The 27,679-nt window shown below is 40.4% G+C and overlaps 1 protein-coding gene across 5 annotated transcripts in view; it reads left to right on the top strand.

Moving 5' to 3' along the window:
• Positions 1-3,319: 3,319 nt before the first annotated feature.
• Positions 3,320-27,679, top strand: part of TLL1 (tolloid like 1) — a 131,249-nt gene continuing 106,889 nt past the window's right edge. The window contains exons 1-2 of one of the 5 annotated variants that reach the window (XM_061475427.1): positions 3,335-3,845; positions 3,928-5,639. In XM_061475427.1, coding sequence (XP_061331411.1) covers positions 5,483-5,639 — 157 coding nt within the window. In that variant the 5' untranslated portion in view covers positions 3,335-3,845; positions 3,928-5,482. Of the gene's footprint in view, positions 5,640-27,679 lie in introns of all 5 variants that reach the window. The other 4 variants (XM_061475438.1, XM_061475418.1, XR_009747244.1 and 1 more) reach the window with 4 other exon arrangements.

Raw genomic sequence — 27,679 nt, 5'->3', positions numbered from 1 at the left:
AAGGTCCTTTCCAACCCTAACTATTCTATGATTCTACGATTAATGATGGGGCTGTTGCTGGCAGGAGTCTGGTCAGGTTTACTCTAGAAGCTGAAGGGAAGTATTGAAGAAGAGGAATTATGGGAAGAGGAAATGGTGTCTGAAGTCTTTAGAGAGCTGAACAGCTTGAAATTTGAGTTTTACCCCTTGCCTCTGCTGCAGAGTTCCATGAAAAAGCTGGTTCAAGGCTTTTAAATTACAGTTCTTGCTAATTATTTGCTGCTCATTTTCAGATACCTGAAAACTTTGGGGTTTGATTGGAAGTAGTTTTGGATGCTCAGTGAGTAAGATTACTTCAACTGGAACTAGGCCTTGAAGAAACAGGGTTTTCTATAGTGCCAAGTCCTGACAGGTCCACAAGGTATCAAACCAGGCAATCTGTAACTGTTTCCCATGTGTAATATCATAATATCCCCTCATCTGAGGGGTATATTATGAAACTAAACTAATTAATATTACTGAAGCACAGGGGTACTGCAATAATAAGCCCCATAAAAAGCCCAAGAGAAAATTAATAACTGTATGCAGAGTAGGATCTGAGTGTGTAATGAATAAAGCATGGGGCATGCATTCAAGACTAAAACACAAAACATAACATTGAAGGGGTTCTTGTTAACTAAGCACAAAGGTCTGTAGAAAAAAATAGTGAACATGCAGTGAATGGCTTTCATAATACGTAAGTAGACAGGAGAAAAAACATAGAAATAAAGCTTCACAGGTGAGCTCTCTGCTGTTAAGATCATGAGTGCTTCAAAAGTTTATGTAGTTTACTTAACTGTGATTGTGTACATGCCTGTTTATTACTGTAAACAGTCTGCCACAATGCACTTTCATCTTCAGTATCTCCCTACAGAATAACAATCTGGGGAACTGGGAACTACTTAAACACAGTTTCAGGTGTTTCAGAAGTGGGCTAGGTACCTCAAAAACCAGGAATGGGTTTATCAGGAGATAAAAGCAGGAAGGTAACCATCTCCCACTGAACTTCACTGTGCTTGACTCCTAAAAAATCCCAGGAGTCCCAGTCCCAAGGAGCTGACCAGCCATGGTCTTCAGGCTTCAAAGCTTTAGGCATGTGCTGAGCTTGATGTTTGTGAATAAGCCCTTTGTGTCCACCCACCTAAAACTCCACACGAGATGGAGGCCTAAGCAGGAGACAGATAGCCAAAGAATGAGGAGGAGGTGTGAGCAACGATGTTTCAGATGTATTTTTTAGTTCTGTGATTGTGTCTGTCTTTCTTACATACTTGTCCTTTTTTTAAAATTCTTTTTTGTGTGTGGGAAGAGCAGAAAACCATCCAACTTCCTGGATTAAAAGAAATATTAAAAGTGGTGATGGTATTTTTATATAACTACATTTACCAATACCCGTGTCCCTGTAATATACCCCCAAATGAGGAAATTTAAAGGAAAAGGGAAAATGCTTGGAGTTTTGTTGTTGCTGTTGTTGTGTTCCTTTGGTTGGTTTCCTTCCAGCTTAAGCATTCTGTCTTCCTGGTTATGTGTTCGTTTCTTTGGAAACGGCTGTAGGATGGATTTTTGATTGACTATGTTGTCAGATGGATTATCAGAGTTGCGAGCTTTTTGGAATGGTAGACAGGAATGTGTGATAAGAAAAAAATATTCTGTACTTCAAATATTTTAAAATGTTGCATCATGAAAGAAGCCAGATTGAATATTTAACAGGTTACATAGGAAAAAAGTTCATTAAAAAATAAAGAAGTCAACTGGTTTGGTTACTAGGAAAAAATTCTGTTAATATGAGGAAAGGTTTTTACTAATGTGACTGGTGGGAATATTAATACCTAAGCAATCTAGAATTGTTTCTGCAGAGCTGCAATGCTTATTCTAAGCAGTAATTCTAATGTGTAGCTTCTCTGGATTACAAGCAGAAAGCAGCTTGTACCCTGACCTATACACACACTTATTTGTTACAGCACTTACGTACCCAGATTTCTGCATGATTCCCATTTAGTGTTTTTGAGTTTGCTTCCTGTCTTAGTCAGGGCTCTGCAAGGCCAGCTGTCCTCAAGGCTGCAAGCGGTTGGTGCAGCTCTGCTCGTGCTGGGGATTCTGAGGCTGGGGCAGATTGCTGGTGGGAGGCCGGGGGTGACGTCAGTGCCCACCTTGCTGGGAGAGTTAATCCCCTGCTGCACAGAGACTAATAATCTCCTCATTGGGGAGACTGTTGTGTTAAGATCTCATGTTGTACATTCCTCTTCTAGGGCTGTAAAGCAATTGGCAAAATCAGCGTTTCTGAAGCTCTGTTGACAAATGTGTGCTTGTCAGAGGTCGCTTCTTTCTGTGGTGGAGATGCATAGGATGGGAAAGAAAATTAACTTTTTACAGGTGTGCACATATGAAACAATAATAAAGCCAGGTTGGGAAGGTCCAATATATGAAGTGAGCAGGTATTTAATGTTGCTGTAAGAGAAACTGTCTCCTTTCTGGACACAAAAATATAACAAACTAGATTACAGATTGGATCAAACTGGTTTCTTCAGCATAACAGCTCACCAAACTGTGGCACTGTGCAAGCTAAGACAGTCCATCAGCACTGACACTGCCAGGATGGATTGATGGGAAGGGTCTCCGATAACTTCCTTGGAGTCAGTCCTCTGTGTCCAGGGTGGCTGGCCACAGAAATTACATTGAGGAAGAGGGGAAAGAAAGGAACAGGACTCAAGTTTCTCAGGCTTTTCTGTGGTCTAGTGTGTGGCACTTTTTGCAGACCTTGTGACGCACAACAAACAGAACTGCTGGGACGGAGAACAGTTATGCCTTACTGAAGCCTGCAGCCTTTCAGTGTCAGCTACTCATTCCTTGGCTTTCGACTCTGGACCAAGACTGAGTTGGAAGAAATATGGACACAACCTGGATGCCAAAAACATAAGGAGCACAACATATGGATGTTTCAAAGACACTGACGTTACTCAGTGCTAGACTCCTTAATATGCTGTTATTAAGCTGTTATTAGCTCTGTCTTAACCGACCCTTCCAGTTTTAATGGTATGAACTGCTGAGAGTACCTATCTATAGCAACACTAATTCGTAGGACGCAAGGGGCAGACGGAGCGACTCCGGGCAGGCAGTATGCGTTGTGTCTCGCCTTTCCCCCCGTTTTAGGGAGCAGCTCTGCCTCTGTAGCCCCGATAGCAGGCTATGCCTATCCCCATCCCCAAATAGCGGCGACAGCAGGCAGCGCCCACCCGGAGTTTGCGTAACCGCCTTTCACCTCGGCCCCGCCGGCGCTGCCCCAGCCCCCTTCACCCCGCGGCAGCACCTGGGGCGGAGCGGACGGCCAGCACCAGCGGAGAGAAGGGGCGCGTAGGGCGGCTGCCAGGGAGGCGCTGCGCCCCGAGGCAGCGGTGACGGGTGCGCCGCGCCGCCGGCTCTGCCGGCGCTCCTGGCACAGGCGGGGAAAGGGACGATCTCCGGATTTCCACCTCTGCGACAGGGGGAAGGCAACCGGGAAGTTTTGCGGGAAGAGCGAGCCTGTGCGGGCTCGGACATGAGAGGAAGACGCAGCCGCTTCTTCGCGGCAGCCCTTTCAAAAGTCAGTGTTAAATGTGACACCCCGGCGAAATGGGAGCAGGAGAAACTCCCCGCTTCCCACCCCTTGTCCCCCCCCCCCCCCCCGCCCTTTTCCATGGAAACTCGTAAAAGGAGGAGGAGTAGAGTTTGCTACGGAAAAGTCTCACCTTGGTCTGAAACAGTTTCAAGCGTTTCTGCAGGATCGGAGCTGCCCGGCTCGGGGGAGGGGACGAGGCAGGCGGAGTGGGAGGGAGATCTTTAGCTACCTTCATGTATATATTTTATTTATTTTCCGCTTGCTCTTATTTTATTCCAGCGGCACGTCTCAGCCCCTCCTCCCCCCTCCCTCTCCAGGTTGGTCGGCTGAAATGAGGCTTTGCTTGCTGATCCCTTCTCGGGCTTCAAACCAGAGCCCGGCCCCGCGCAGGCGGCAGCAGTTCGGGGCGCTTCGGCGCTGAAGCGCGCCGGAGCCGAGCAGGACACCGCGGAGTGGAGTGGGGCGGAGGCCCCGCGGAAACTTCGCTTGGAAAATAGACCTCCGCCGCTTTCCTGGGGATCCACGTGAGAACAGGAAAGCCCGGCTGCAAGATCCCCGCGCTGTTGCCTGCTGCAGTTTTACTTTTTGTTTGCCTTGACTATTTTTTTTTTTCTTCTGTTTGTTTGTTCTTACTTTCATTTCGGAACCGGTTCCCAGCTCCTTGGCTGAACTTCTGGAGACCAGTGGACCTTTTATATTGCCTTCCTCTGTTTTAAGCAAACTATGGACGCTTAAACTTTCCTCTTTCCCCCTCCCCCTCGCTCCTTAACCCCCACCCATCAGCTCATGGGGCTAACGCTGCAAAGCAGCCGCAGCAGTGGGAGAAATACACAGCCACTGACTTATTTTCCCGTCTCCTAAATTGCAGTTAGTTCTTCTCATCGACCTTCTCATCACTCATTCTCTCCAGCTTTTTCGGCTGCCGGGTGTCTATGTGTGCATTGTTTTATCTGATCTCAATTCTTTTGTTGTTGTTGAAATGCCATGCACTGCTTATCTAGAGAGAAAGCTATATGGAGATAGAGGCATATAGTGAATGCGCGTGTGTTTCCATAAGACTATCAAGGGAGCAGATCAGAAGCAGCCCGGATCCTGACCCTGACTGTATGAATAAGTAAGCAGGATGCTGACGACTGTGTGTTAGTTGCCTGTAAGGTTTTCGTAAGTTAAAAGGGGACGGAGAAGCGGGGGAACGGACCAGAGACAGAGCTTAGAGTAAGTGTTTGTGCAGGGGAGGGGGGGGGGGGGGAGCTCTGACACTTTGCTCCCTCCTCCAGCATAGCTGCTGCCTCCCATCACTAGAGCTCCGCGGTTTGCTCTAGTGCACCCCACCCCTTCTCTCCCTTTTCTTTCTTTCCTTTTTTCTTTCTTTCTTTCTCTCCCCCCCCCCTCCCCGCTGTAGTTTGCTGATGTGCAGCCCGGATCCATCTATTGGCAGCAGCAGCGGGACCGAGGTCGGCGGGCGCGGAGCGGGACGCGAGCAGCGGCCGCCCCCTCCTCCTCCTCCGCGGGAAGTTTGGCTGGGGTTTGACAGAGGCGAGGGGGCGCCCTGACAGACAGGATCTCCCGGCCTGAGTCCACCCCCCGCGCCCACCCAGCGACGTCTCCCCGGCGAGGTGGCTGGCTGGGGGCAGAGGGGCACCGGCGCTCATGCTTCTCGCTCCGTGTTACACCCGTCTGACTGGGGCTACCTAAGCACCGTGTCTTCGAAGAGCCTCCAGGTGAAGAACGAAAAAAAAAAAGCCAAAACACCGCCCCCCAAAACCTGTGATTCCTCCATCCCTTACCCTGCTTTCCCAAGCCGACGTGGACAGCTGAGCCGGCCGCCTAATTCATCTGCGCCCTGCCTACCGCGTCTCTGCCCGAGGGAGGATGAAAATGCTTTGCTGGAGGATGGCACTGTGGCTGGCCGGGTGGACTGTCTGTGGGAAGCCTTCCTCCTGTTTTGGCCTTGATTATGACTACACTTATGATTTCACTGAAGAGGATAAAGCTGAGGGGATAGATTATAAGGATCCTTGCAAAGCCGGTAAGTGACTTCCACGTCTAATACATTTCCCTCCCCCCTCCCCAGATGGTAACTTTGTCTGGGCTTTATTTACCGCGTGAAGGGGGAGTCCCGGGCTCACCTGCTCCCTCCTGGGGCAGCGAAGACAAGCGGAGCCGGAGACTTGCGCCCGGCTCCTTCACCTGGGGAAGGTACCCGGGACCTGCTTTTCTGGGACTTCCCACTTCCCTAGTGCCCCTGGCTGAGGTGGGATCGGCGGCGGGCAGGGCTGGACCAGCCGCCTCCACTCCGCGTCCCCAGCGGCGTCGAACCGGCCGCGGAGCCCGGTTCGTCGCCGCCGGGGACGCGGAAGTTGCAGAGGGCATTTAATCGGGGCTCAAAGGTTTCGAGGCGGGACCGTGGAAGGAGGGGTTGCTGACGAGCTGCTGGGTTCTCAGCTGTGAAAGCCCACGCTTGTGTGTCTCATAACGCAGCCGGTACGCGATGGGGGTTCGTCTTAGCGCGTACCGTGGGACCGGTACCATGCCCCTTGCCCACCCTGTGCCTGACCGAGCCTTTCTAACCTGTGTGGGAAGGGTTGAGTTACAGCCTCTTCTCACCTTGCAGAGCAAACGAGTGCTTTTCTAGAACGTTTATCTTACTGATTTAGGACTTCAGACACCTTAATGCCAGGTACAATTCTTCATCCATTAAAGTTATCAGCTAACCCGAGCTGACCTGGTATTTCAGCAGACAAGTGTATCTGGATGATGCTTCTCCCCCACCCTCACATGTGTTACGAGCAACAATGGTGGTCCATTCCCATCAGCTCTATTGTTAACTAAGTGCTCAACTTTTCCAGCAGCCTCCTTTGCATTAATTAGTTATTTTATATTCTGAAAACTAGTTCAGCCAAAGGTTGGGTTGACTATGTCTGTGTGGTTTTGTTTAATTTATTGGGGAGAATGTGGTGAACATATATGCCAAATATGCAGACATTTATGTTTTTCTAATCACAAAAATATTTTGTTCCAAAGTGTGAATTGTTAGGTCTTACTTGCTTACAACTGACGATATCCCAAGTTCAAAAAGAGCAGAAGCGACTGCAAACAAAACATTGTTTTTCCCAGTTAGCACTCACAAATAACTATGTGTAACTAACTAGTCATAACTAACCTGAACTCTTTTCTTCTGATTTGTAATTCCGCTGGAAGGTTCATATGCATCATTTCATATAATGACGAATGTGTATTTAATGGGAAATGTGCTGTGGGACTTTTTTAGTACTACTTGTTTTGTAGTGGGAATAATTAAAAGTTATGATTCGTTATACTGAATGTTTTAAGGTTATGCATGAGAGAAAGACAACAGTAATATACTGTGCAATATGATCAGCATTGACAATTCTCTGCCATCATTATGTTGATTTGTTTGGAGAGAAATACTTGTTTGGAAATTTTGACCCATGAAATTTTTTTATGGAAGTTCTTGCTGGTGCTGCTTCTTCGTAAGGTGCTTAGGTACTATTGTGACAAGAGTTAGTTGTATGAACTTCTCATTAGTCTTAAAAGTCATCACTTTGAGGTTTCCAGATCAGTGAATACCCCATTCATTTATTGTTAAGTGTATGGTAGTTCTTCAGAAGTGAAGATTGTAAGTCACTCCTGGACACTGGGTTTGTACCGCATACCAAGCCGTGTCTTTTAACAAAAATTATAAAGTTCTATATGTCAATGAAACTGATCCTCCAGCAGTATTTCCCAGTTACTTTTCCTGCTTAACCTTCCCTAAAGGCTCCACTAATCTTACCCTGTGAAGTGCTGATACCTGATCAAAGGTGATGGGGATAGTGGGTGCTCAACCTCTTTTAGCAGCATAACCCAAATGCGTGTTCTCCCTTGGTTAGGTCTTTCCACCTGGGATTGGTTTTGGACTCCCACGAGTAATTTTACTGATACCTGTCATTAGGATGGTTTCCCCAGTGAGGCTCTAAAGGTCAAAGCCAGGCTTCACACTCAGGGGTGCAAGTTGTTCACACTCAGATTTGTGTGGTTGCCCTATGTGTGAGATAACAGGGTAAAACAAGATAATCCTTGCTGAGATTGTCTTTAGTGTATGCAAAGTTTGTATCTTGGAGATAATTAACACCTGCTTTTACTGCTGTAAAAGTGCTCTTTCTTTTTTAAACTTGGTCTGGTAAAAGTTAGGTCCCTGTTGTAAGCGTATATTTCTGCAAGCAAACAGGGGGAATGCCCAAAGTCATGGTTTTACCTACTGACATACTTCAAAAACTCCAGTGAGCTCCATACAGATTTTATAGATGTACTAGAATAATTTGACGCACCACAATCTGTGAGCAAATAAAGCACACTAAGATTCCCCCAAGTATGCTGATGCAAAATGGGATCACCTGTATTTTACAAGTTATTTGCATTCTAGTTTTCTCCACTGAATAGTGTTTGCTGCTTAGTTTTTGTTCCACAGACCACATGAGAAAATGTGATCTTGTGACAGAAAGCACAGTAGACGAGGCCTCAGATCTACAGTTAGGTATAGTTGGGATTTTATAACTCTTTATAGGTACAGTCCTAACTCTTTGAATCAACCTTTTGTAGCTTCTTTTGCACCTGGTTTACCCTTTGTGGAAGAGCTGGAGACATTTACCAAAGCCAGAATGAGACAGCCTCTGTTACGTTATTTATAGGTATTCTGTGGGATTATTTATGAGTATTCTCTGTGTATTTTAACATTTTCATAAAGAAGGGATTGTTTTAGCGTATGTGCCTAGAATCACACTGTTTCTTTGACTTAAAGTCCCCAGAAGCAGCGTAGTGTAGGATGCTATAGAGGCTGAAAAGTACATTTTCTTACACTGTTTCCAGCTTTGTGAAAAATGCAGAAAGCAGGAGCCTGACAGATACACAGTGGGGTTAGGTCTTGTTTCTTGAACTGATGTTTCCAATTGCATCTAAACCAGCAGCTATTTTATGCAACAACCTTGAAGTTCAGTCTCGTCTGTGAAGCCAGTGCCTTGGGAGTGCTGGAGTTAGCGCTACAGGGAAGGGAAGAGCCTGGAGAAATTTTGTGACGGTGTTGGGGAGACGAGTGTTGGAAGAAGTTATTGACATTGTGCAGAAGAGCTTGATGAGCTGTGTGATTTCCTGTGTGTTTGTCTGCAGACCTTTAACCTATGTATGAATTTTGGGTCATGCTGCTTCTCTTTATAACAAGTATCCTGGCATGCTCTAACAGCGGGATGTGATGTAACACAGTTTCTGTGCTTCTGATGTCTCGGATATTTCCTCGTGTCTCTCTGCAGGATATTGCCCTCAGTGTTTACCATTGTGAAGTTCAAGTGTAAGGCATTCTTAGTTCATCTTCAAGATCTAATTTGCCAGAAGATGTGAAACTGGGAATGCCATACTCATCACAATGTTAGGCTTTAAAGATCTACGAATGTAGATCAGCATTTGTATAAGTCGGGTATGAGTCAAACAAATAAAATGCCTAGTTAAACAGGCACTGTGAAGTTTTTGTATTGCAGCATGCATGTACATTTATCTGTGGATTCCTGAAGTTTTTCTTTTTTCCATTCTTGCCGCAGCTTGTAATGTATTAAGAGTATCTATGCTGAGAAACATACAGAGTGAGATGGGTAGGAGAAGAGTTTCTCATCCTGTAATACTTGTTCATGGTCTGCACTTGATATTAGAGATTTTGAAGGCTTTTCTTTTGTTTCTGTAAAACGACAACAAAAACAACCCCCCCAGACAGAGAAAGAGACACTGGAGTGATCTTCCAATTAAAATACTGTAAGCCGTGGGGGATTAGGCAACAAGTCTTAGTTTTGTTGCATATCTGCATCACTTAGGACTGTTGCAGCCTCTGGACAGCTGATTGTCCTCAGGTAAGTTTCTTCTAGTGTTTGTCCTGTGAGGTATTTCACCTAAAAAAAAAAATGTTCGAAGTTTAAGGAGTAGGCTCAAAGCTGAATTCCGTGATCTGTTGGTTTTCCCTGTTGTGAGCCTTGGTCTTCTCTATACCAGAAGTTCTGTCTTACACTGGGGAAGCTTTTCCCAAGAAAAACTTAATTGAAACTTTTACATTCTCACTGTAGTTAGTTTGGATGACTTTTTTTTTAACACAAAGCACTTAATTGAATTTTATTTTTTTTTCTTTAAATTATTCAACAGTTGCTTATCTTGGAACAGAACCTTTTCTGTTTTTCCCAGTAAAGTTGGATAGAAATGTCAAAGAATCATAATAAAGACAAACAATTAGATTTACAGCTTCAGAAATTGGAAGCTGATCAGCTTGCTGTTGTTTGACTAAGTACAAATGTAAGTATGTATGTGTGTCTTCTTCACAATAAAAGTAAGTGACCCTTCTCGTGTCCATTTGTCATACCTGTAAGAATTGAAGGAACTAATTTGGGGTTTTGCAACTTTATAAATAATAAAACATTTGGATTGACTGTAATAGGGGTATTATTATTTCCCATCTTGGGTATGAAATGTAGTTACATATTTTATTTGTAAAGAATATGAAAAGTTGATGGGAAATGTTTAGTATTATTATTACATTGTGTCATTTGTAACTGCAGTCTAACTTGTGTATCAGTGTTGTGGCAACCGCCTTCTATTCTGTTAGGTTGGGGGTTTTGTATTTTGTATTCTGGGACGTTTTCAGCTGTAAGATGCTAATTTTACAGTCTGGCAATATGAAAATTCTTAAACCCTCTGATTATGCATTTTGATTCTGTTGCATGATTTAGGTAATTGAGATCTTTCATCTTTATATTTCAGTCATGCAGTAAGTTCTGAAAGATACATTGTGCAGTTTGTACTAACATAGAGGTTGTGCTGCTAATATCACTTGCCAGATTGACGGAACTGTGAGTAGTCATGTAGTAAACGCATAGTGTAGGCAGCTGAAACAGAAACAAGCTTTTCTGAAGCCTGTCTCAAATGGCCTTCATCCTGCTATGGATGGGGTAAATCCAGCTACTGAAAAATTCAGCTTTTATGTTGTATTTCTATTTCCTGGGTGGAGGGGCAAGAGGGGTGGTTGGTTTGTTTGGGTACTGTTTTTTTTTTGTTTGTTTGGGATGCTTTTTTGTTAATTTTTCTTTTCATACTTTTCCACCATTACTTTATCTGTGATGCCCTTTAATGTGGTATCTTAACATCTCTGAAAGAGATTTGTGTGAACACAATGTTCTTTTTCACCTCAGTTTCATTGAAGAGATTAATTCAGTAAGAAAACTGGAAAAACTAAATGAATATGTTTGGCATTCTAACTTTGTGAATATTCTTCCACCAAAGGCTCAATTTCATGTCCAGACCACTTTCCATAGGGATCTGTTTCTGACTATATTTCCGGTGTGTCAAATGAGTGACCTGCAAGGAGCAGTATTACATCACTGCAGAACAAGCCTAATTGACGAATATAATTGAGCTTGGAATCAGGTCCCCCAGGCAAGCTCAGAAACATTCACCACACCTGGATGTCTGCCTAATGTCATTCTTATTGCCCCTCTGGAAAACAGGGTTGATAGGCTTATGACATAATTCCATTCACTTCTTTTTGGAGAGAAACAGTCATGTCTGTGGTGCATGGTATTGACAGAAGGGCTGTAAAATGGAAGAATCAACTTCTGGTTTTCACAGGTGCAGGGGACCTTGCACAGATCTATTCTTTTTTTTTTATTCCTTCTGGATGTGTTACAGCACTCCAAATTTTACAACAGTGAATAAACAAGGGGAGAAATCTCTATTCTTTGTTTAGATGTTGTCTTAAGCTGAAATAGGTTTTTATAGTCTAGCTTTAGAATAAATGTTAGGGTTATATAAAATTATTCTTCTCTATTTTTTTTTAATATACCCGAAGGAAAGATAATTCTAGGAGTATGCCAAAGCAAAACTAAACTTTAGCCTTTCAAAGCTTTCAGTACAATGTGAAGCATTTTGTAGTGTTTTTTTTCAGACATTTCTCAGCCTCCTTAGGATCTAAGCTACTTGTTTCAGTCATTATTGAATGCAGTCCATTCCTCCCATTCTTGATCATGAAGAACCTTTGTCCACATCCCTACTATACATCCCTCCAGAGCTGAAGAAACAGCAAGTGTGACTAGAGAAATCTTCGGGTATTTTTAGTTCTCTCAGGATATTTTTCTTGGCTAAGAAAGAGCCAGTGGCTAATCTGTTAATGTGTTCTAATGGATGTTCATTCTCTGTGTCTGCTGTTCATCTTATTCTTTCCTTATCTCTTTCATTGTTTCTGTGACAAGTTTCCTTGCTTTTGGATTCCCTTTCTCCAGTGATTCTACTTTTCAGTTTTTCCCTGTGCTGCCTGACCAGTCACTTAGTCCTCTTCTCTCTGTAAGCAAGAGAAGAATATGTCAAGGGAAAAAATAGCAGTTATTTTCTCCAAATACAACTTCTAGCTTGTCATTAGGCTTTCTGTAAGATTGTCCTCTAGTGCTTTAACAGTTCTGCAGCAAAGAAACTGGGCATCTATGCTCACAGGTGGAAATGAGGAGGACAAGAAGGATGGGTGGGCTGTGCATGACCATCACGTTCTCAGAGGCCTCATGCTGGAGTGCTTAGTTGGCTGCCAGTGATCTGTTAAACACTGCAGTCAAACCCTGAAATATCTAGCTATAAATATTTATACGGAGCGTGTACATGAGCCTTCTGTCTCTGTTGGATTCATGTACGTAAATATCAAGATCTGGTGTGAAGACCGTCCTTGCTGAACAATAGGAATAAGAGTACTACAAGTACTTGAAGCGTAAAACTTGTCTAAATAGCAGTGCACCAGAACAGGTTGAGCTGGGGGGTGTGGATGCTGTGCCATGGACATATATAGAATGTTGGTGTGCAACCTGTGTGAGTGGTTGCTTTTGCAGACTGCACTGAAGGCAGTTCCTACTCATGTGAACACTCTCAGATGACTCTTACTGGGATTTTTGCCTGAGTAATGGTCTGCAAGTGCAAATTTTGAGTGACTATAAATCTGTGAGCATCAAGTGTTTGAGAGTATTGAAGCACAAACAGATAGCTTTTACAGAGCAATAATGCTCCAAAATGTAGGTTTGTGGGTTTCCCCTTTAATATTTAAACACAAAGATTGCCAAGACCAAAATGCCAAAAAATCAATTTTGTTCTAAAATAAGTAATCACTTTTTCTTGACGTGTGTGAAATACGATGCCTAATAGGATATGCAGTCTATTTTTAACCAGCTTCTTTTCTATATAAAAACTTTATTGAGATAGTCTATCAACAATTGACTAGGAATTGATTTTGATTTTTTGTTTTTATTCCTTTGATGGCTGTTAATTTTTTTCACAGAACAATATGCCTAATCTGAGGTATCCTTTCAGTAATTTAAAACATATGAACATTCTTAGCAACAATTTCTGTTACATGAAATAATTAAAATTTTAATGTTGCTTAAATTACATGAGAGTTTTAATTTTAACATCACCAAAATTTCTGTTACATGAAATACTTAAAATTTTAATGTTGCTTAAATTACATGAGAGTTTTAATTTTAACATCACCATAAATCATGGCTAAAGCTGGTGCTACTCAGCAAAGTAAGTTTAGCTGGGCCAGGACTGTCAGTGTCATGGCATATTTTACCAGGGTTCAAACTGTCAGAGGTTTCTAGGTTGGTATTTTCATATGTCATTGACAAAATACCAGATTTTTATATTGCATTAAAGAATGATAAGTATTGGAATTCTCATCTGATCAGAGAATACCAACAAAGTCAGGACACAAAAATGCAAAGGAAAGTTGTTTATTTTAAATTTATTTTCAGTGCATTTAAATCTGAATTTACAAATTATCTGTCTTGCTGTCCTGATGAATTTCATCCTTTTTCTACAAAAACTGAATGATCAAGATACACTGCTGGATCTGAAAGGTGCCAGTACCTCTCCAGCCACATTGTGCTCCATGCATACTGTAAACTGTATGGGGGAGTTAAAATATCAGCTCTTGGAAGAAGTGAGGGGGCATGGACATCAGCTGAAAGGGAAGTATTTAAAGAGCTATGCAAGTGGGTTACATCATTCTCATGCTGAAACATTAGTTAAACATATTCCTAGTAAATAACTCTGACTGTTACTAAACAGAAATGAATCAGTTGTATTGGTGTCTGGCATTTTAATAGGTGCTAGTTAGGTACGTTCTTGCTGTTGTGGATACTGTATCACTAAAGACTTTCCACATATTTTCTACTTCTCCAATAAAGTATAAAGAATTTTGAATAGGGCATATTGATTCCAGAAAGAGTGGCCAAAAGACAGAGCTTCTCTGTATTTCCAGATGATTTAGAGAAGTAAAGAAAATAATTTCAGATGGTTCTTACATAATATCAAGATTTATTTAAATAGTTTACTTGTATAGCCAATTATATTTGCTTTCATGAAGAGTAGTTTTAGAACAACTCTGCGGGTGTGAGAACATGATGATGAACTGCCCAATTTCTCCATCTGGTAAAATGTCCTTATATTTATAACAGATTTGCATAAATCACTTTTACTCGCTTTTTTCCCCTTACTCAACATTACTCGTACAATTGTGGCATGTTACCCATTTGTGATCCTCATTTTAGTACCAGGATCTTCGGTCTGTCAGCCTGTCCTTATAGACTGCTCAGTCTTTCTGTAACTGTGTAGTTATTCAAGATGATTGATTCAGGAGTAAATTCTCGATTCCATTCCTTATTCTGTTGTTCATATATGCTGTAATGGCATTATGTTCTGAAAACTAATATAGATTAATTTTTCATGCCTGAAAAAAAGAAATTATTAACACCTCCCCCACCCCAAACTCAACAAACCCTTAGACAAAAAAAAAAAAAAAAAAAAATCAAGCCTATAAATAGCTAAGGAACCAGATGCATGTGGATAAGTGTTTTATTCCACAAAGGTTGGATTACTGGAAAAACAGTATAATGAAAACAGTGTAAAAAGATGTTCAGATTAGAAAAAAATATGAAAGAAGGGAAGTGATAAACATGTACAATTTAAGGAATTATACAAGAAGATACAAAAGATTTTCATTTCTACTGCTATTAATTCTGTTAAATTCTGAAATGGCAAACTGAGACCAGAGAAAAAGAGATGCATGTTTTTTTTTATACAACTTTTTTTAGATAGAAGTTTGTTAAAGGATTCCACTGAGGTAGTATTTAGATATACAATATGACATTTACATAGATACCAGGGGTATCTGGAGCTCTGATAATTAATAATAACATTTTCAAGTGGATATTATATCTTAGGCTTCAGAGTTCAAGCCAGTCTTTAGTATCTGGAAACCAGTACCAGCCCTAATGTGTGGCAAGATTATCCTTGGCTACCTACTGCAGATTCTTGTTTCTTTCTGTGAAGCAGCTTGTGGTGACTGCTGTCGGAGACAGGACCTTGGATATGATCCAGTGTTGCAGTTCCTTTGTTCCTCAGCCCTCCCTAAATGCTTTTTAAAAAACTCATGTCTTGTAGCATGCCTGAAAGATAAATGCAATTTAGATATTTAGGGAAGTGAATGGATTTCAAAGCTCGGTATGACTGTAAATGCATTGACCAACTGTATTTGATGAAAATGAATGTATGCAAACATACAAGAAGAAAACTGCATTTACCTAATTCTCATTATGGGTTCAGTAGACCACTTTTATACATGCTTATCTTTAAATGCATGTATGTACATGCTCACTCGATTACCTCAGGTAGTATAATTGAAGCACGTATGCCTGTGTAAGTATCTGTATAGGATCTTTAAAGGTGCATGTGCAGATTGTGTGGATGCCTTTTTTCTTTTTTTTTTTTTTTTCCCTACACTGGGAAATGCCACATTAACTTGTGTGTTAAACCGGATCTAGAGGCTATTGGAATCAGCGGGGATATTTATAGCTGAATAACTAATAAAATGTAGAGCTGACTAATTTACTTCTGTGTACTTGAGCTATGGCTTGCTTGTATTCATGTGCTCACATGCTTTGCAGGCGCGTTAATGAAGGCAGTTGGATTTTTGCCCTGGTTTCTGTAGTTGTCATCACTAACACAAGAGTATCATGAAATCTTACATTCAGTGACCTTATGATTGCAGGTTCTTTCTTGCTGGACTGGGGTGTGAAAAATATCCAGCAGCTTGCAAGAGCATCTGATTATTCCTCCTCCCCCCCGTCCCCCTTTAAGAAGCCTCAGGATAAGACTGGATTTAGATTACTGCAATAATTTCTCAGCCTTTAGAGATAAGTTTCTTCTTGTCATAGCTGAATACTTTATTAATTGTTCAATCTGATGAATGGCTAAAGATGCTGATGAACATGATGGTTGCAATTGCATATACAGTCCCTTATCTGTGTAATTTCAATAAGCCATTTGTTACAAAATACAGAAGGCATGTGAAACTGGTGTCAGTGTAGTTTGTAATATCAGAAAAATCATGTACCACTAGCTAGAGTTTGACAAGCACTGAAAGTCTCTTTAGTAATTTACAATATCCAAAAATGAAAACATTTCCTATCCCAGAAGCTGCTGGAAGCTGAAGAGATTGTGGGAAACTAAAAGGAGCAGGTGTACTAGTATCCACATTTATTTAATAAGCTGAAGAATTAAATGGTAAAATAAAAACGGAGCAGGAAGTGTAGTGATGTTTTTCAAAGCTTTGTATAGTTTGGATGAATTGCAAAAACTCTTGACAGCACTGTTTTATAATACAGGGTCCCTTTTGCATCATGTAAGAGGGCCAAATACAGAGATGCCACCTTGATCAGTAACTGTGTATGGAGATATGCAGTTCTTGACAGGGCTAAGTCTAAAATCTTAGAGATAAATGCAAGCTATTTTATGATGATTTAAGCAAGCAGTGTGTAGAGCCAGCTAAAGTAATGACAATTATTTCAACTTGGACAAAATTAATTTTTCTTGGCTATAGTCTGGGATTTTCAAAAAGTGTTAAATTTATTTGGAGTATGGTACAGCATTCCATACATATGCGGTATTTTTGCCAATTTGCTCAATAGTCATTCTAGACCTGGGGTTGTATAGGAAGTCAAGGGTTTGCTGAATTATTTAGAAAGATTTGATTATAAATGTAAACCTTTTGTTTGTCTTTACTAATTGTGAACAAGCTTAGACTAAAGAACATCCTTAAGGAAAAAAAATCAACAAAAATTAACATAAATGGTAATAGTCAGTTCTAACTACATAATTTGATAGAAGAAGAGAAATTGCTTGACCCATGGTTTCTGCTCATATACTCTGGCTTTGCTTTGTTGACCTGAAATGTCCTAGGTTTTACCAGTGGAGAAATTCCTCTCTCCTCTCCTTCCAACAAGCAGATGATGTGTCATGGAAGTCAGCAAAGATCTAGATAAGAGTTTGAATCCACAACAAGTTAACATCCCCATTGTTACGTGCTAATCAATTCTGATTCCTTTTAGTTCTTTATGCCTGTGCTGCTATCAAGATAAACCCTTTCCACATCTGACTGTCCACTGGAAAAGAGCATGCATGAAACTTGCTCCTGCACTGATGGAGCTGCAGGGACTTCTTGCCCTCTGGGGCACTGCCGAACAAACACTGCACCTTTCCTTCCTCTACTGTTCATAATCAGTTTTCCTTCCTGTTTGTTGTCTGAAGAGTCACAGGTATTTGTGCTTAAGGTTGAATAGGTGCTTAAAGAAGTCATAGGGAATAAACTGACATCACAAAGTGCTGTGTGGGTTATCTGCCAGGGGAAGCCAGGTAGTCAGATAAAAACTGAGATGCAAATGAGAGGTGCATTATCCTGTGATGAGCTCCCTGCAGATGTAGATAAGCAATTTCCAGCAGAAACTTCTGTTGAGTGCATTTTGACTGCAGATCAAACTGCTTTCTGTATTCAGCTGCTGCTGAGGTGGTAGCTTTTAGTTGAAACGATGATACATGTATCAGAATTTCTAGTGGTGTTTCATTCCAACATGTCATTCAGTTAAACAGGGATGAAGTGTTCTTACAAAGGTCTTTTGGTTTTGCCTTTGCACACTGTTGTGGATTGTTCAGTGGCTCTTCCACCTGGTGAAATGCCATGGCTTATAAAGATTGCATGTCTGAAAGTTTGATAGACTTTTTCTTTCTGTAAGATTGGTCTAAGACAAGATGGCTACTTTCTTTGCAAACTTTTGAGTTTCATCTCTTTGGACCATCATAGCTACAGTAGCACTGCCTCATATCCTGCCATGGGATACAGCAGATCACACAGGTGGAATGTGGAAAGCCTGAATTAATGATGTGCTATGGGCCTTGGATTGGATTAGGTGGGCCATGATGTGGAGTGTACAGTAGGGAGCTATGCCCAAAGCAGGGACCCACAGCAACCAATGAAGGTAGATGTTCCCTGCCCCTCACCCTTTATGATGAAGTAATGTTTTAATTTATGATCTGATTTTTGTGTCCTAGAACATTTATGCAGGAATACTAAATGCTTTCTGTTTATGTATTGCAACTTATAAAGCTGAATTCTTCATCCAGACTGCACTTCCTCAAAATCTCTTGTTACTTCTAATAAGATGAATGGCATGGTGACATTAAGGTTAATGAGGTCAGAATTTGAACTAAAGGAAATATAATATTTAGGGCTACTTTACTGATACTTACTGGAGGTATGTTGTGTTTTTTTTTTTTTTTTTTCAACAGTCCATTACAATGTAGGCAAGAGGTAACCAGGTAATTCGGGTGTAATTTGCTTTTTGATGTGTTGTGATTTTTTTTAAAGTAGACATTGCAATGGAGGGATCTTTCTGGAGTGGTATTGCACTAGACTAATTTCCAAGCATAAATAGCTGTTTTAAAAAACCAATTAGTTGCTGTTCATGCACAGTACAGAAGCAGATAATCCATGCAATTTAACTGGGCCCTTTGATTTGGATGCAAAGGAAAACTCATTTAAAAAGCTTTTGCTGTTCCCCCCTCTACAGTGGGAAATTATATAGAGAGAAGATGTAGCAAGGGCAAGTATAGAGGAACTGTTCTGTGCTGTGAGCCAAAGGACATCATTAGGAACACTCCTATTATCTGGAAGCCTGACTTCCTGTCTCAGTTTCCTCGTGGGTCTCAATGAATGGCAGAAGAAATGGAACACTTTTCCTGCTTGGCCAGAAACTCTGCTAAATGACTCCTTTGGCTGCATGCCACGCTGTACTTGGGAATAAATCCTGCAGCTCCCCCCTCAGTCTGGAGGGTACTTGTTGCAGTTCTTAGGGGCCAGTGGAGCAAATTTTAGAGGCCTTGTGATAGCAAGACAGACCAAATCTTCCTATGAATGCAGCAAGGCATTAGGTGTCCTTTTGTATATTTTGAGAGTATGTTAGGATTTTCGTATTGGGTAAATGATTTTACTGCAATGCAAATAGTATAGCATGCTTTATAAATAGCACCAAAGAAATGTTTAAAATAAAATTACTTTTTAGAAATGCATTCAATTTAATCAAACCTTTCTGTTTTTTTTTGTTTTCCCCAAAGTTTTACTACATAAGTTAGTGTATGTACTGAATATAGTTTTATTGTAGAGTATAAAAATAGGGTAGTAAAGGTTGGTGTATGCTTCTTAAGAAAAAATGAAGCATAAGTTGCAGACATCCTGTAAAGTGCTGTTTCAGTAGATGAAGCATCTGTCATCTATGCATAGAAGAGGATTTTTGAGTCTTTTTTTGTCATTTTTATTTGTTGTCTTTGGTACATTTTCTGTAACATACATATGAAAACCCAAAACAGTCAGAATCCCGTATTAGATCTGATCTAAATTAAAGCCACAGCACCAAACTCTTGGTTTAGTTGTTACTGTCAGTTTCTGTACTCTATATTTTAACCACATTTGGCAAGTAAGAAACTCACAGCTGACTCAAAGGAAACTAACTTGGCGAAATGTGCACCATTTCCCAATAGCCTTTCTCTAGAATAAAAGAGATACTGGGACAGTGTTTTTGGCTTGTTTTACCATATGCATCCAAGAGGAAAAATGTTCTTAATTCTCTGGAGATGGGAAACATTCACTATAGTTAATACTCTGTATGTGTCATCTTTCAGAGGACTCATTCTCAAGCAGCTGTCCAGCTGGAAATTTTGGGCATACATGGAAAAGAGTACAGAAACAACATCACTGATGTATTTCAACAAGTATTAATTGGCCTGTGTTGTGTGTTGGGTTTTCTTTCCTTTCCCCTTGGTAGTTGGTCTCACAGTTTTTATTGTGTATCCTTTTCAGGCTTTGTGGAAATTTAATGTGAACTGAATAGGTGTGGCTTTTATGGAGTACCATCGGAGGGGGTGGTGTGAAACAGCCCTTCTCCCACTGAAAGAGTAATCGGATTTTTTTCCTGCGTGGATGTAATCATGCCATAGGGGCTTGATGTTGAGGTCACTTATTGCTTTCAAGGAAACAGGAGTGCTGGGTTATGCCCATCTTGTGAACTGGTCCCTTTGTGTGTCTTCAGTCTCCTTTGTAAAGGCAGCTAAGTCCTTTCTGACAGGAGTTCCCATTGACTGAGAAGCAGTGTTCCCCATGTTGATACCTGTATGTCTTGAGACTTGGCACAAGCAGAGACAGAGTGGATGGCATTTTTGGAGAGCTGGCTAAAGGTGGAAGGTAGACACTGCATTTGTCATGGCATTCTTTTGATACTAAGGTCCTGAGTTTGAAAGCTGAACATTGGGAGATATCATTTATTCCCATTGCTTTGCTCTACCTCCAGCAATACCACATTGTCCTTTGTGTTGCCCCTAAGAGTTAGTTTTCTCCCAGCTGTCTTTTCTGTACTTTCTTCTGATTCAGAGGAAGAAGGAGGCTCCTGTGCCTGTCTGGATTTCTCAGAGAGACACTGGTGAGGTGCCGCTGACTCTTCCTCATCATTTGCATACATGGCACAATAAATAAGATTTTAAGCAAACATAGTGGAGGAATACTGATGTGTATTGTTAATGTGACTGTATTGTCAGTGTCTGCAGTTAAGAATTTCTGGTTTTAAAGATGTTGTATAATCCCACACAATAAATACATAAGTAAAAAGCACATCACCTGTATAAGAGGTTTGGGGTTTTTTTTGAGCTATAAAGAGAGAGTACACTAAATGGTGCAGAGGGCAGTGTAAATACATGTTTGCATATAAAACAAATGTATATGTATGTTTTAAAAGTGTATGAAAATGAGGTATGTGGTAACTGACTTTGACTCTATATTTATTTATTTATTTTTTAATTCCCTGTATTTTTATTTTTTATAGAAGTTGGGGTATTTTTACCTCTTATGATCTGAATGTACTTTTGCAGTTAAAATTAGATGTACTTTCTGGAAGAAAAATACAAGCTAACAAAATCTGTAACTGTATGAACAAACAGGGCAAAATGTGACTCAATGATTTACAATATTTTTATCCTGACTTTTGAAGCAGGGATTTGGGTCCATTACTGGATGTTTAGCTTTCAGCCAGGTAAGCAATGTCTGGCTGATTGTTTTACCAATATTGCACATCATCATATTATTTAGCTGTTTAAATATCTGTACTGTGTCATATTTGTCTAATGATATTGTATCACAGCTATAGTTTACCAAAACAGGTCCTTAGTAGGCACACAGAACTGCAGGTTTGTGAGAGGAAGTAGTGCATCTTTGTGTAGACTGGCCTATGGATTGATTGGTTTTGATTTTTCTGGAATATAGCTAGCAGTAAAATGTGATATTTATTGGTGCACCCAGTGATATATCTGTGAGGAAAGCTTGTCAGTGCATCATAGGCTGGTAAAAGTGTAATTGAGATAGAAATATTCCTGAGGAGGACTGCCTGAAGGAGGTTGCTGGTCTGCCCTGACTGGAGCTGTCAAGTTTCTGTTCTAACAATGAAGTTAACAGAACAGTAAGAAACTGTAATTCTAAAATTATTGTTCTAGTTATTGCTTATATAAATGACATTGTACTTTAATTCTTATGTATATGGGTAACAGTTTGAATTTTTTTAGGTCATCAGCTTAGACTTAAGATACTTACTGTACTAAAGTATTTGCAAGGTTTGGTTATAAAACGTCTGCTTCATTTATGCTATTGAAATGAATATACATGGTTACAAAGCAAGACTTTGCTCTCTTTCAGTGAGCTCCATAAGGTCAATTAAAACTGGGGGTGCTGGGACATGCAGCTGTAGTATATGTTGACACAGCATCAGTTTGATAGATAAGCTGAAAACTGAAGAAGTGCATGAACTTGAGTTTTAATTGTGAACATTTTATTGGAATTTGGTAATATAAATGAAAAATGGGAAATTGCTGTCATTTGTCCTAGATAAAATCATGCAGAAGCATTTGCCCCGCAATTCACTGCCTGATATTAAAATTAGAGTAGTAAAATCCACCTGGTGGATACTCTTCCTTTTGAAGATGACTTGCTTTAAAAGCTTACTGTTCTCTATAGTATGCATATTTTCTCTGGAAACAAAGTATGTCTTTATTTTGATTCTTTTACTGTAGTTGCAGAAATGTTTGTGGTATAGGAGCTCTTATTAAAAAAACAAGCCATACCACAGTAAACTGCAAGAAGAGCAAAAATGTTGATAAAGGTAACAAGGACATTACATAAATTGCTTGGTCTCCTGAATATATTGCTTCATGCCTGTTTCTGACTGAGGGAAAATAAACCCTCTGTACTCACTAGCTGCACCAGCTGACATTTCTTCTGTTGCTTAAGGTCTGAGTTTTGTCCTCAGTTAAGTCACTGGGAATTGACTTAACATCCACTGGCAAATCTGTCTTGGAACTCAGTTACATTAATAGTTTGGATGGGATCGAGTTGACTGCAGTGGAAAAATGAGTTGTCAGCCATATCACATCCAAACATAAAACACATTCATCTAGTAATAAAAAAAAAAAAGTGGTTAGTATTGAGCTAATGCATTGATGGACTATTCTGTGGGAGAATGAAAGTAAATTCTCCAGTGAAGTGCAGTATACAGCTGCCTTCAAAACCACATTTATTTATCAGTAGGAATGTGTCTGTGCCAAGTTGTCTGCTGAAAACTGTAATCACCAGTTCAGATTTTTCAGGCGCTCTATATGTATTCAGTTTTGTTTTGATTTTTCCAAAGCACACTTCTTACATTATGCATACTTTATAAAGGACAGCATCTTTAACTATATATGTAATAGTGTCCTTACTATACACGTTTTTTGCTTCTGCTTTAAAGTGGAAGACAACCACATTATGAAGGTCAGTTTCAGCAAACCCTAGTGTGCACTCGTGTTGAATATTCACTTTGGGCTGCCCCAAAATCGTCCTCACCAGTTGAGCCTTCTTTATGGCTAAAAACTATTTCCAGTTGCTTTACGTCATGCAATATAAAACAGTGAAACAGCTGGTTGTTTCTGTCATATCTGTCATCTAGGGTCTTACTCTCAAACCTGGCTGCATGGGTTTTAGCTTTTATCGGCAGCAAGCAAAATGCCTGTGCTGTCTGTTGCCAGCACCCAGTGCAAATACATGCTCTGGGGACACTAATTCCCTGATACACTGTGGTTAAGATGGACTTAGAAAAAGGCACAAGCTGAGGCTTGTAGGGGACTCCGAAGGTTTGGCACAGTGGAAAGAAAATCCCTGTTGTTCAGCCTCTCAGCCCTGGGGTAAACAAAGAACGGAGAGGACTGAACAACACTCTGGGACCAGCTGTAGGAGGGTGAGGAGCTGGGTGGAAAGTGAGGGGAAGAATGTGTAGTTACCGGGTAATTCCTAGAGAAGCTAAATCCATTATAACCCAAGTAAATGGTCCCCCACACAACTGGTCATTCTTTTTGCATGTCAGGAACAGGTTTTAATTACAAATGCTATATTCTAAAATCTACAGGTCCTGCCTGATGGTTTGATTGCTTTTCCAGATAGTTTTAGGTTTAAAAGGGAGTGTTACAGGTCCTCGCTTTCAAAGATGCATATCTTGTCTTCCACACTGGTCCTCTCTGTTCCCACTCAGGACAGTATGTAGCGTCATTGTTGTTAGCTTGCTTATTTATTTGTTTATTTATTTATTTTAAATAAAAAGCCCACCCCATTTGTCTGTGTCCAGACCCTTTTTTAGATTTGCCTGTTAAAATAGTCCACAGAAGTCTTTAATGACTCTCGCTATTTTTGTCTCCTCCTCTTTTAGAGGGAAATTGCCAGAATTTTATTTTTGTGCTTTTTTTCTTTTCTTTTGATCAGGCACACTCATTCCTGAACAGCCCCTGAAAGCTTTTATTGCCCTCTCAGCCCATCACAGACATCTTTCCTAGGAGTGCACCTTGTGGAGTCAGGCTGTTGTGCACCACTAGTCTGGAACCGGGCATCACCTTTCAGTTTGCCCAAGAAGCAGGCTTGTTAATAGAAACCCCAGCAATAAAAACTTGAACCCTGCCTTCTGGATAATCAGCTAAAGTTTCTTTAGTGTAGGTCTGACCTTTGCTTTCCATCAGCACAACAAACACTCCATAAAACAATAACAGATAAGCAACTTTCATCTGACAAGCCACACTTATCTCAGGGAATCAAAACTGCTGTGTAGCATCTCCCCTTTATATCCAGTATTATTTTTTTTTTTTTTCCAGTGGACTTCCCTTCCTGAGCTTGTAAATTATAAGGTTGTCTCTGGTTTTGTTGGATGTATTTAGAAAGTTCCTGTTCTGTTTTTCTTCTATTTTCTTGTTTATCCTGGCTGGAAGAACAAAATTAAAATTTTCATCTCAGGTTGAAGCATTATTTGGTGTGATTGCTCAGCTTCTGATCTCACTACCAAGAATGTCTTGTTTTAGGAGCTGATAAAAATATTTGGCTCTGTTTCACCTCAGTCACTCTTGGCAGTTTTTCAGCTGCTCTTCTGGGGTTTCCATCTGCTCTTTCATTCTGCAGTTTCTTCTTCAGGCCCCAGTTCAGCACCAACAATTGCAAGTAAGTGAAAACCTCATTGATTTTTATGAGAGTACAGGGTAAAACGCATATGCTATTCTGCATCTTGGTCAGAATCTTCCAGTGGATTATCTCACTGATAAACTGGAGAATATGGCAGTTCCCTGCGGCTTTCAGTATTCCTTTGTTCTTCTCCCTCAAAGGTGTCCAATGATTTAACATCGAGCTGTATACATTACTTAAACCCTGAAACCAAAGATCTATAAAATTGTCACAAAGTCTAGGGAAAATATTTTTTATCTGATGAATTTTTCAAATGAAAATCATTTTAGCTGCAGAACAAAGCTTAGGAAGTGCTTATGAGCACATGTGAAATTAGATTTATTTAAAAGCTTTTGTTAAATTTTTCATACTTGTCCTGTTATTTAAGCACTTTTATTTAACAGAAAAAAATATCACAACTCATAATAGGGGTTATTGATGCTGAATAATCATTTGCTTTCAGCTGATTAAGCTGTTAACCCACACACTGCATTATATAGAAAAAAATCACACATATACATGACTGTCTGCTTACTTATGTATTTCACTTTCAAATGTGCTTTTCATTTTACTTTTTTTATTGCATCTTAGCCATGGATTTTTTACAGAAAGCACAATCAAAGTTTCCTTTATCTAGCTAGTGAATTGTAGTTATGTAGTTCTTGTGTACTGAAAGGCATTATGTTATAGTGAAAACCATATATTTGTTACTTGCAGGAGACAGCTTGTCTGACTAAATGTGAAGCTTAACTGAAAGATTTAGAAGGTAAAGTAACAGAAGAAGGAAGAACTTGGTAGCGAACAGCTGCATAATGAATTGGTTCATTCAGTGCTTTTCTTGTATTTTTTTTTTTCACCTGCTTGTTATGTACAATTTCACATACTGAAAATTTACTTAATTGCTGAAAGAAACCCTCCAAGTAATAGTCCAGTGTCTGCATAATGCTGACATTTGTGGCAAACTCCCAGGGTTTTTTTGCCATATAGAATGCTGATAATTTATCATGTAAAATCTTTTAAATAACTGTAAGTAAAAAAAGATTATTGAACAAAAAAAAAAAAAAGTGATTTAATGTGCCAAAAATTAAAAATCTTTAAGTTATCCATTTACTGAAGCATGCCATGCACACAAGCTCTTGTTTTCCTTTCAAGCAATCCTTTCTTATATTTCACTAGTATTTTTTTGTGCTCTCCTATCTCCAGTTGTGTAAACTGGAGAGCTTTATGGCTGAATCATATGTGTAAGTTTTTTTTGTGTTTTTTAATTTTATCTCCTTTTCACTTTCAGAAACAACCATGAACACAGAATTGTTTTCCTCAGGTTACTAAAATAATTAGAATGCAATATTTAGCTGCCTCTACTGGAAAGAAAGTCTAGGGAGCCTAAAAAATTCTTTAAACATACTAACATGTATTAGCAAATCAGCTACTCGGGGTGTTTCCAGGCATAAGATGTGATCATGGTAGACAAAACCCAGGGAGAAGAAATGTTGCACTGATTCGTTTTTTGTTCCTTACCTGCAAAATCTGCCTAAGTCAGCTTTTACTATTTCCCACCAACTCTGAAGGCAGCTGGTTTATTGCTCTCTCAGGTAACTGTGCCCAGTGTGCCTGGGGCAACTGCTGGAAGAAAATTCTCATCCTGTAACTCCTGGCAGACTGAGCAGATGTGCAGGTGGGGGCACTGCATAAGCACCCAACAGAGTTTGCAGACCTGCCAGCTACCGATGAGCAGAAAGGAAAAAACTGAGTACCCTTGTATCAGAGAGGAAGCTTGTTGCCGGATTTAAGCCTCGAGGGTTTACATTATACTTGGCAACACTTGATGAACCTTTTGTCACAAGAATCAGTTGCATACCCCTACTGCATCATCTTCTGTATTCAGAAATGACCCAGTTTCCACTCAGTTCATGCCATAAACAGAATGATGCACACAGGTGTCTACCACTGCTGTCGCCAGTAGGTCCTGAAGCACCACTGCCTGACACTGTCATGATCAGTAAAAGCTGGTGGATGGTCTGTTACCTGCATTGCCAAGAGGAACTGCTGGCAGCTAGGGAAGCCAACAGGGAGTTTTCTCACATTGTTAACTGGGAAGGAGTGAAATGAAAAGATTTGTTTCCTCTGATGCTTTTGGAGAAAGTGTGGAAGCAACAGGTTGTTTTTTGTTTTTTTTTTTGTGGAGTTCCTGAGGACAAGAACTATTTCCAAGGAATAGAGATGTTTTTGAGGAAGGCGTTAATGTAAAAACCTGACTGGCTTGTATTACTGCTTAATGTGGTAAAACTATACAAACAGCCTGGGGAAGCAGAAGCTCTGGTCAGAGGTCCATCTACTACTTCACTTTTACTCATTGCTTAAAAGCTTGGAGAAATTTTGCTATTGGCTTCTATACAGACAGAATTTGCCCTTTGACTCTTTTACTTACAACTAATGAATTGTTGTCCTAAATAATTCTGTTCTGACTAAAAATTTATGGTCAGCAGCAGTGTTTGCAATATATTGAGCGTTACTGGACTGCAGTGTAAAGGCACATATATTTAGCACTGCCTAAAAGACATTGTAGGCAGGTAGCAAAGTCTGTCAGTGGAGTTGGGTCTTTTTGGTGATTTCAACTAACTGTGGTCGGACAGCAGCTATTTCTAACTTTACAGTTACATCTGCCTTAAGTCCAAGAAATCCAGTATAATGGGTAAAAGAATAATATTGAGAGAAAGGTGCTTGTTTGAATAGGATTTGAAGGCTCAAAGGGAGAAAACAGCCCTCCCAAGGCTCTGTTTTGCTATGAAGTACTTTGTGTATAATCTTATCCTACTTATATTTTTCTACCTTACTCATAGTGATACAGGATTAAAAAAGGACATTTTCAGAGTGCTGTTGTTTCTAAAATACCTAAGAGCTTCAGATGAAATGTATTTTGCACTCTGTCTGAAAAAATGATCTCTTGCAAACTGCCCAGACAAAGTCTATATTTGTATGGATGAATGTCTGGCAGGGAGATCATCTGTGGTGACTCAGTGCATATGCCGATACGTAACTATTGACAAAAATGGAAATTCTGGCACGCACCAAATATTTCTTTTGGGGACCGTGATAGGAGCTGCTTTGGGTGATCTGGCTCTGTA

This window comes from Pezoporus flaviventris, unplaced genomic scaffold (genome assembly GCF_033815535.1).
Source record: "Pezoporus flaviventris isolate CSIRO_AGI_PZ_B2104156 unplaced genomic scaffold, CSIRO_AGI_Pfla_v1 ptg000002l, whole genome shotgun sequence".
Taxonomy (NCBI): Eukaryota; Metazoa; Chordata; class Aves; order Psittaciformes; family Psittacidae; genus Pezoporus; species Pezoporus flaviventris.
The sequence above is the reverse complement of the archived record's forward strand: the minus strand, read 5'-3'. Positions and strand labels throughout refer to the sequence as shown.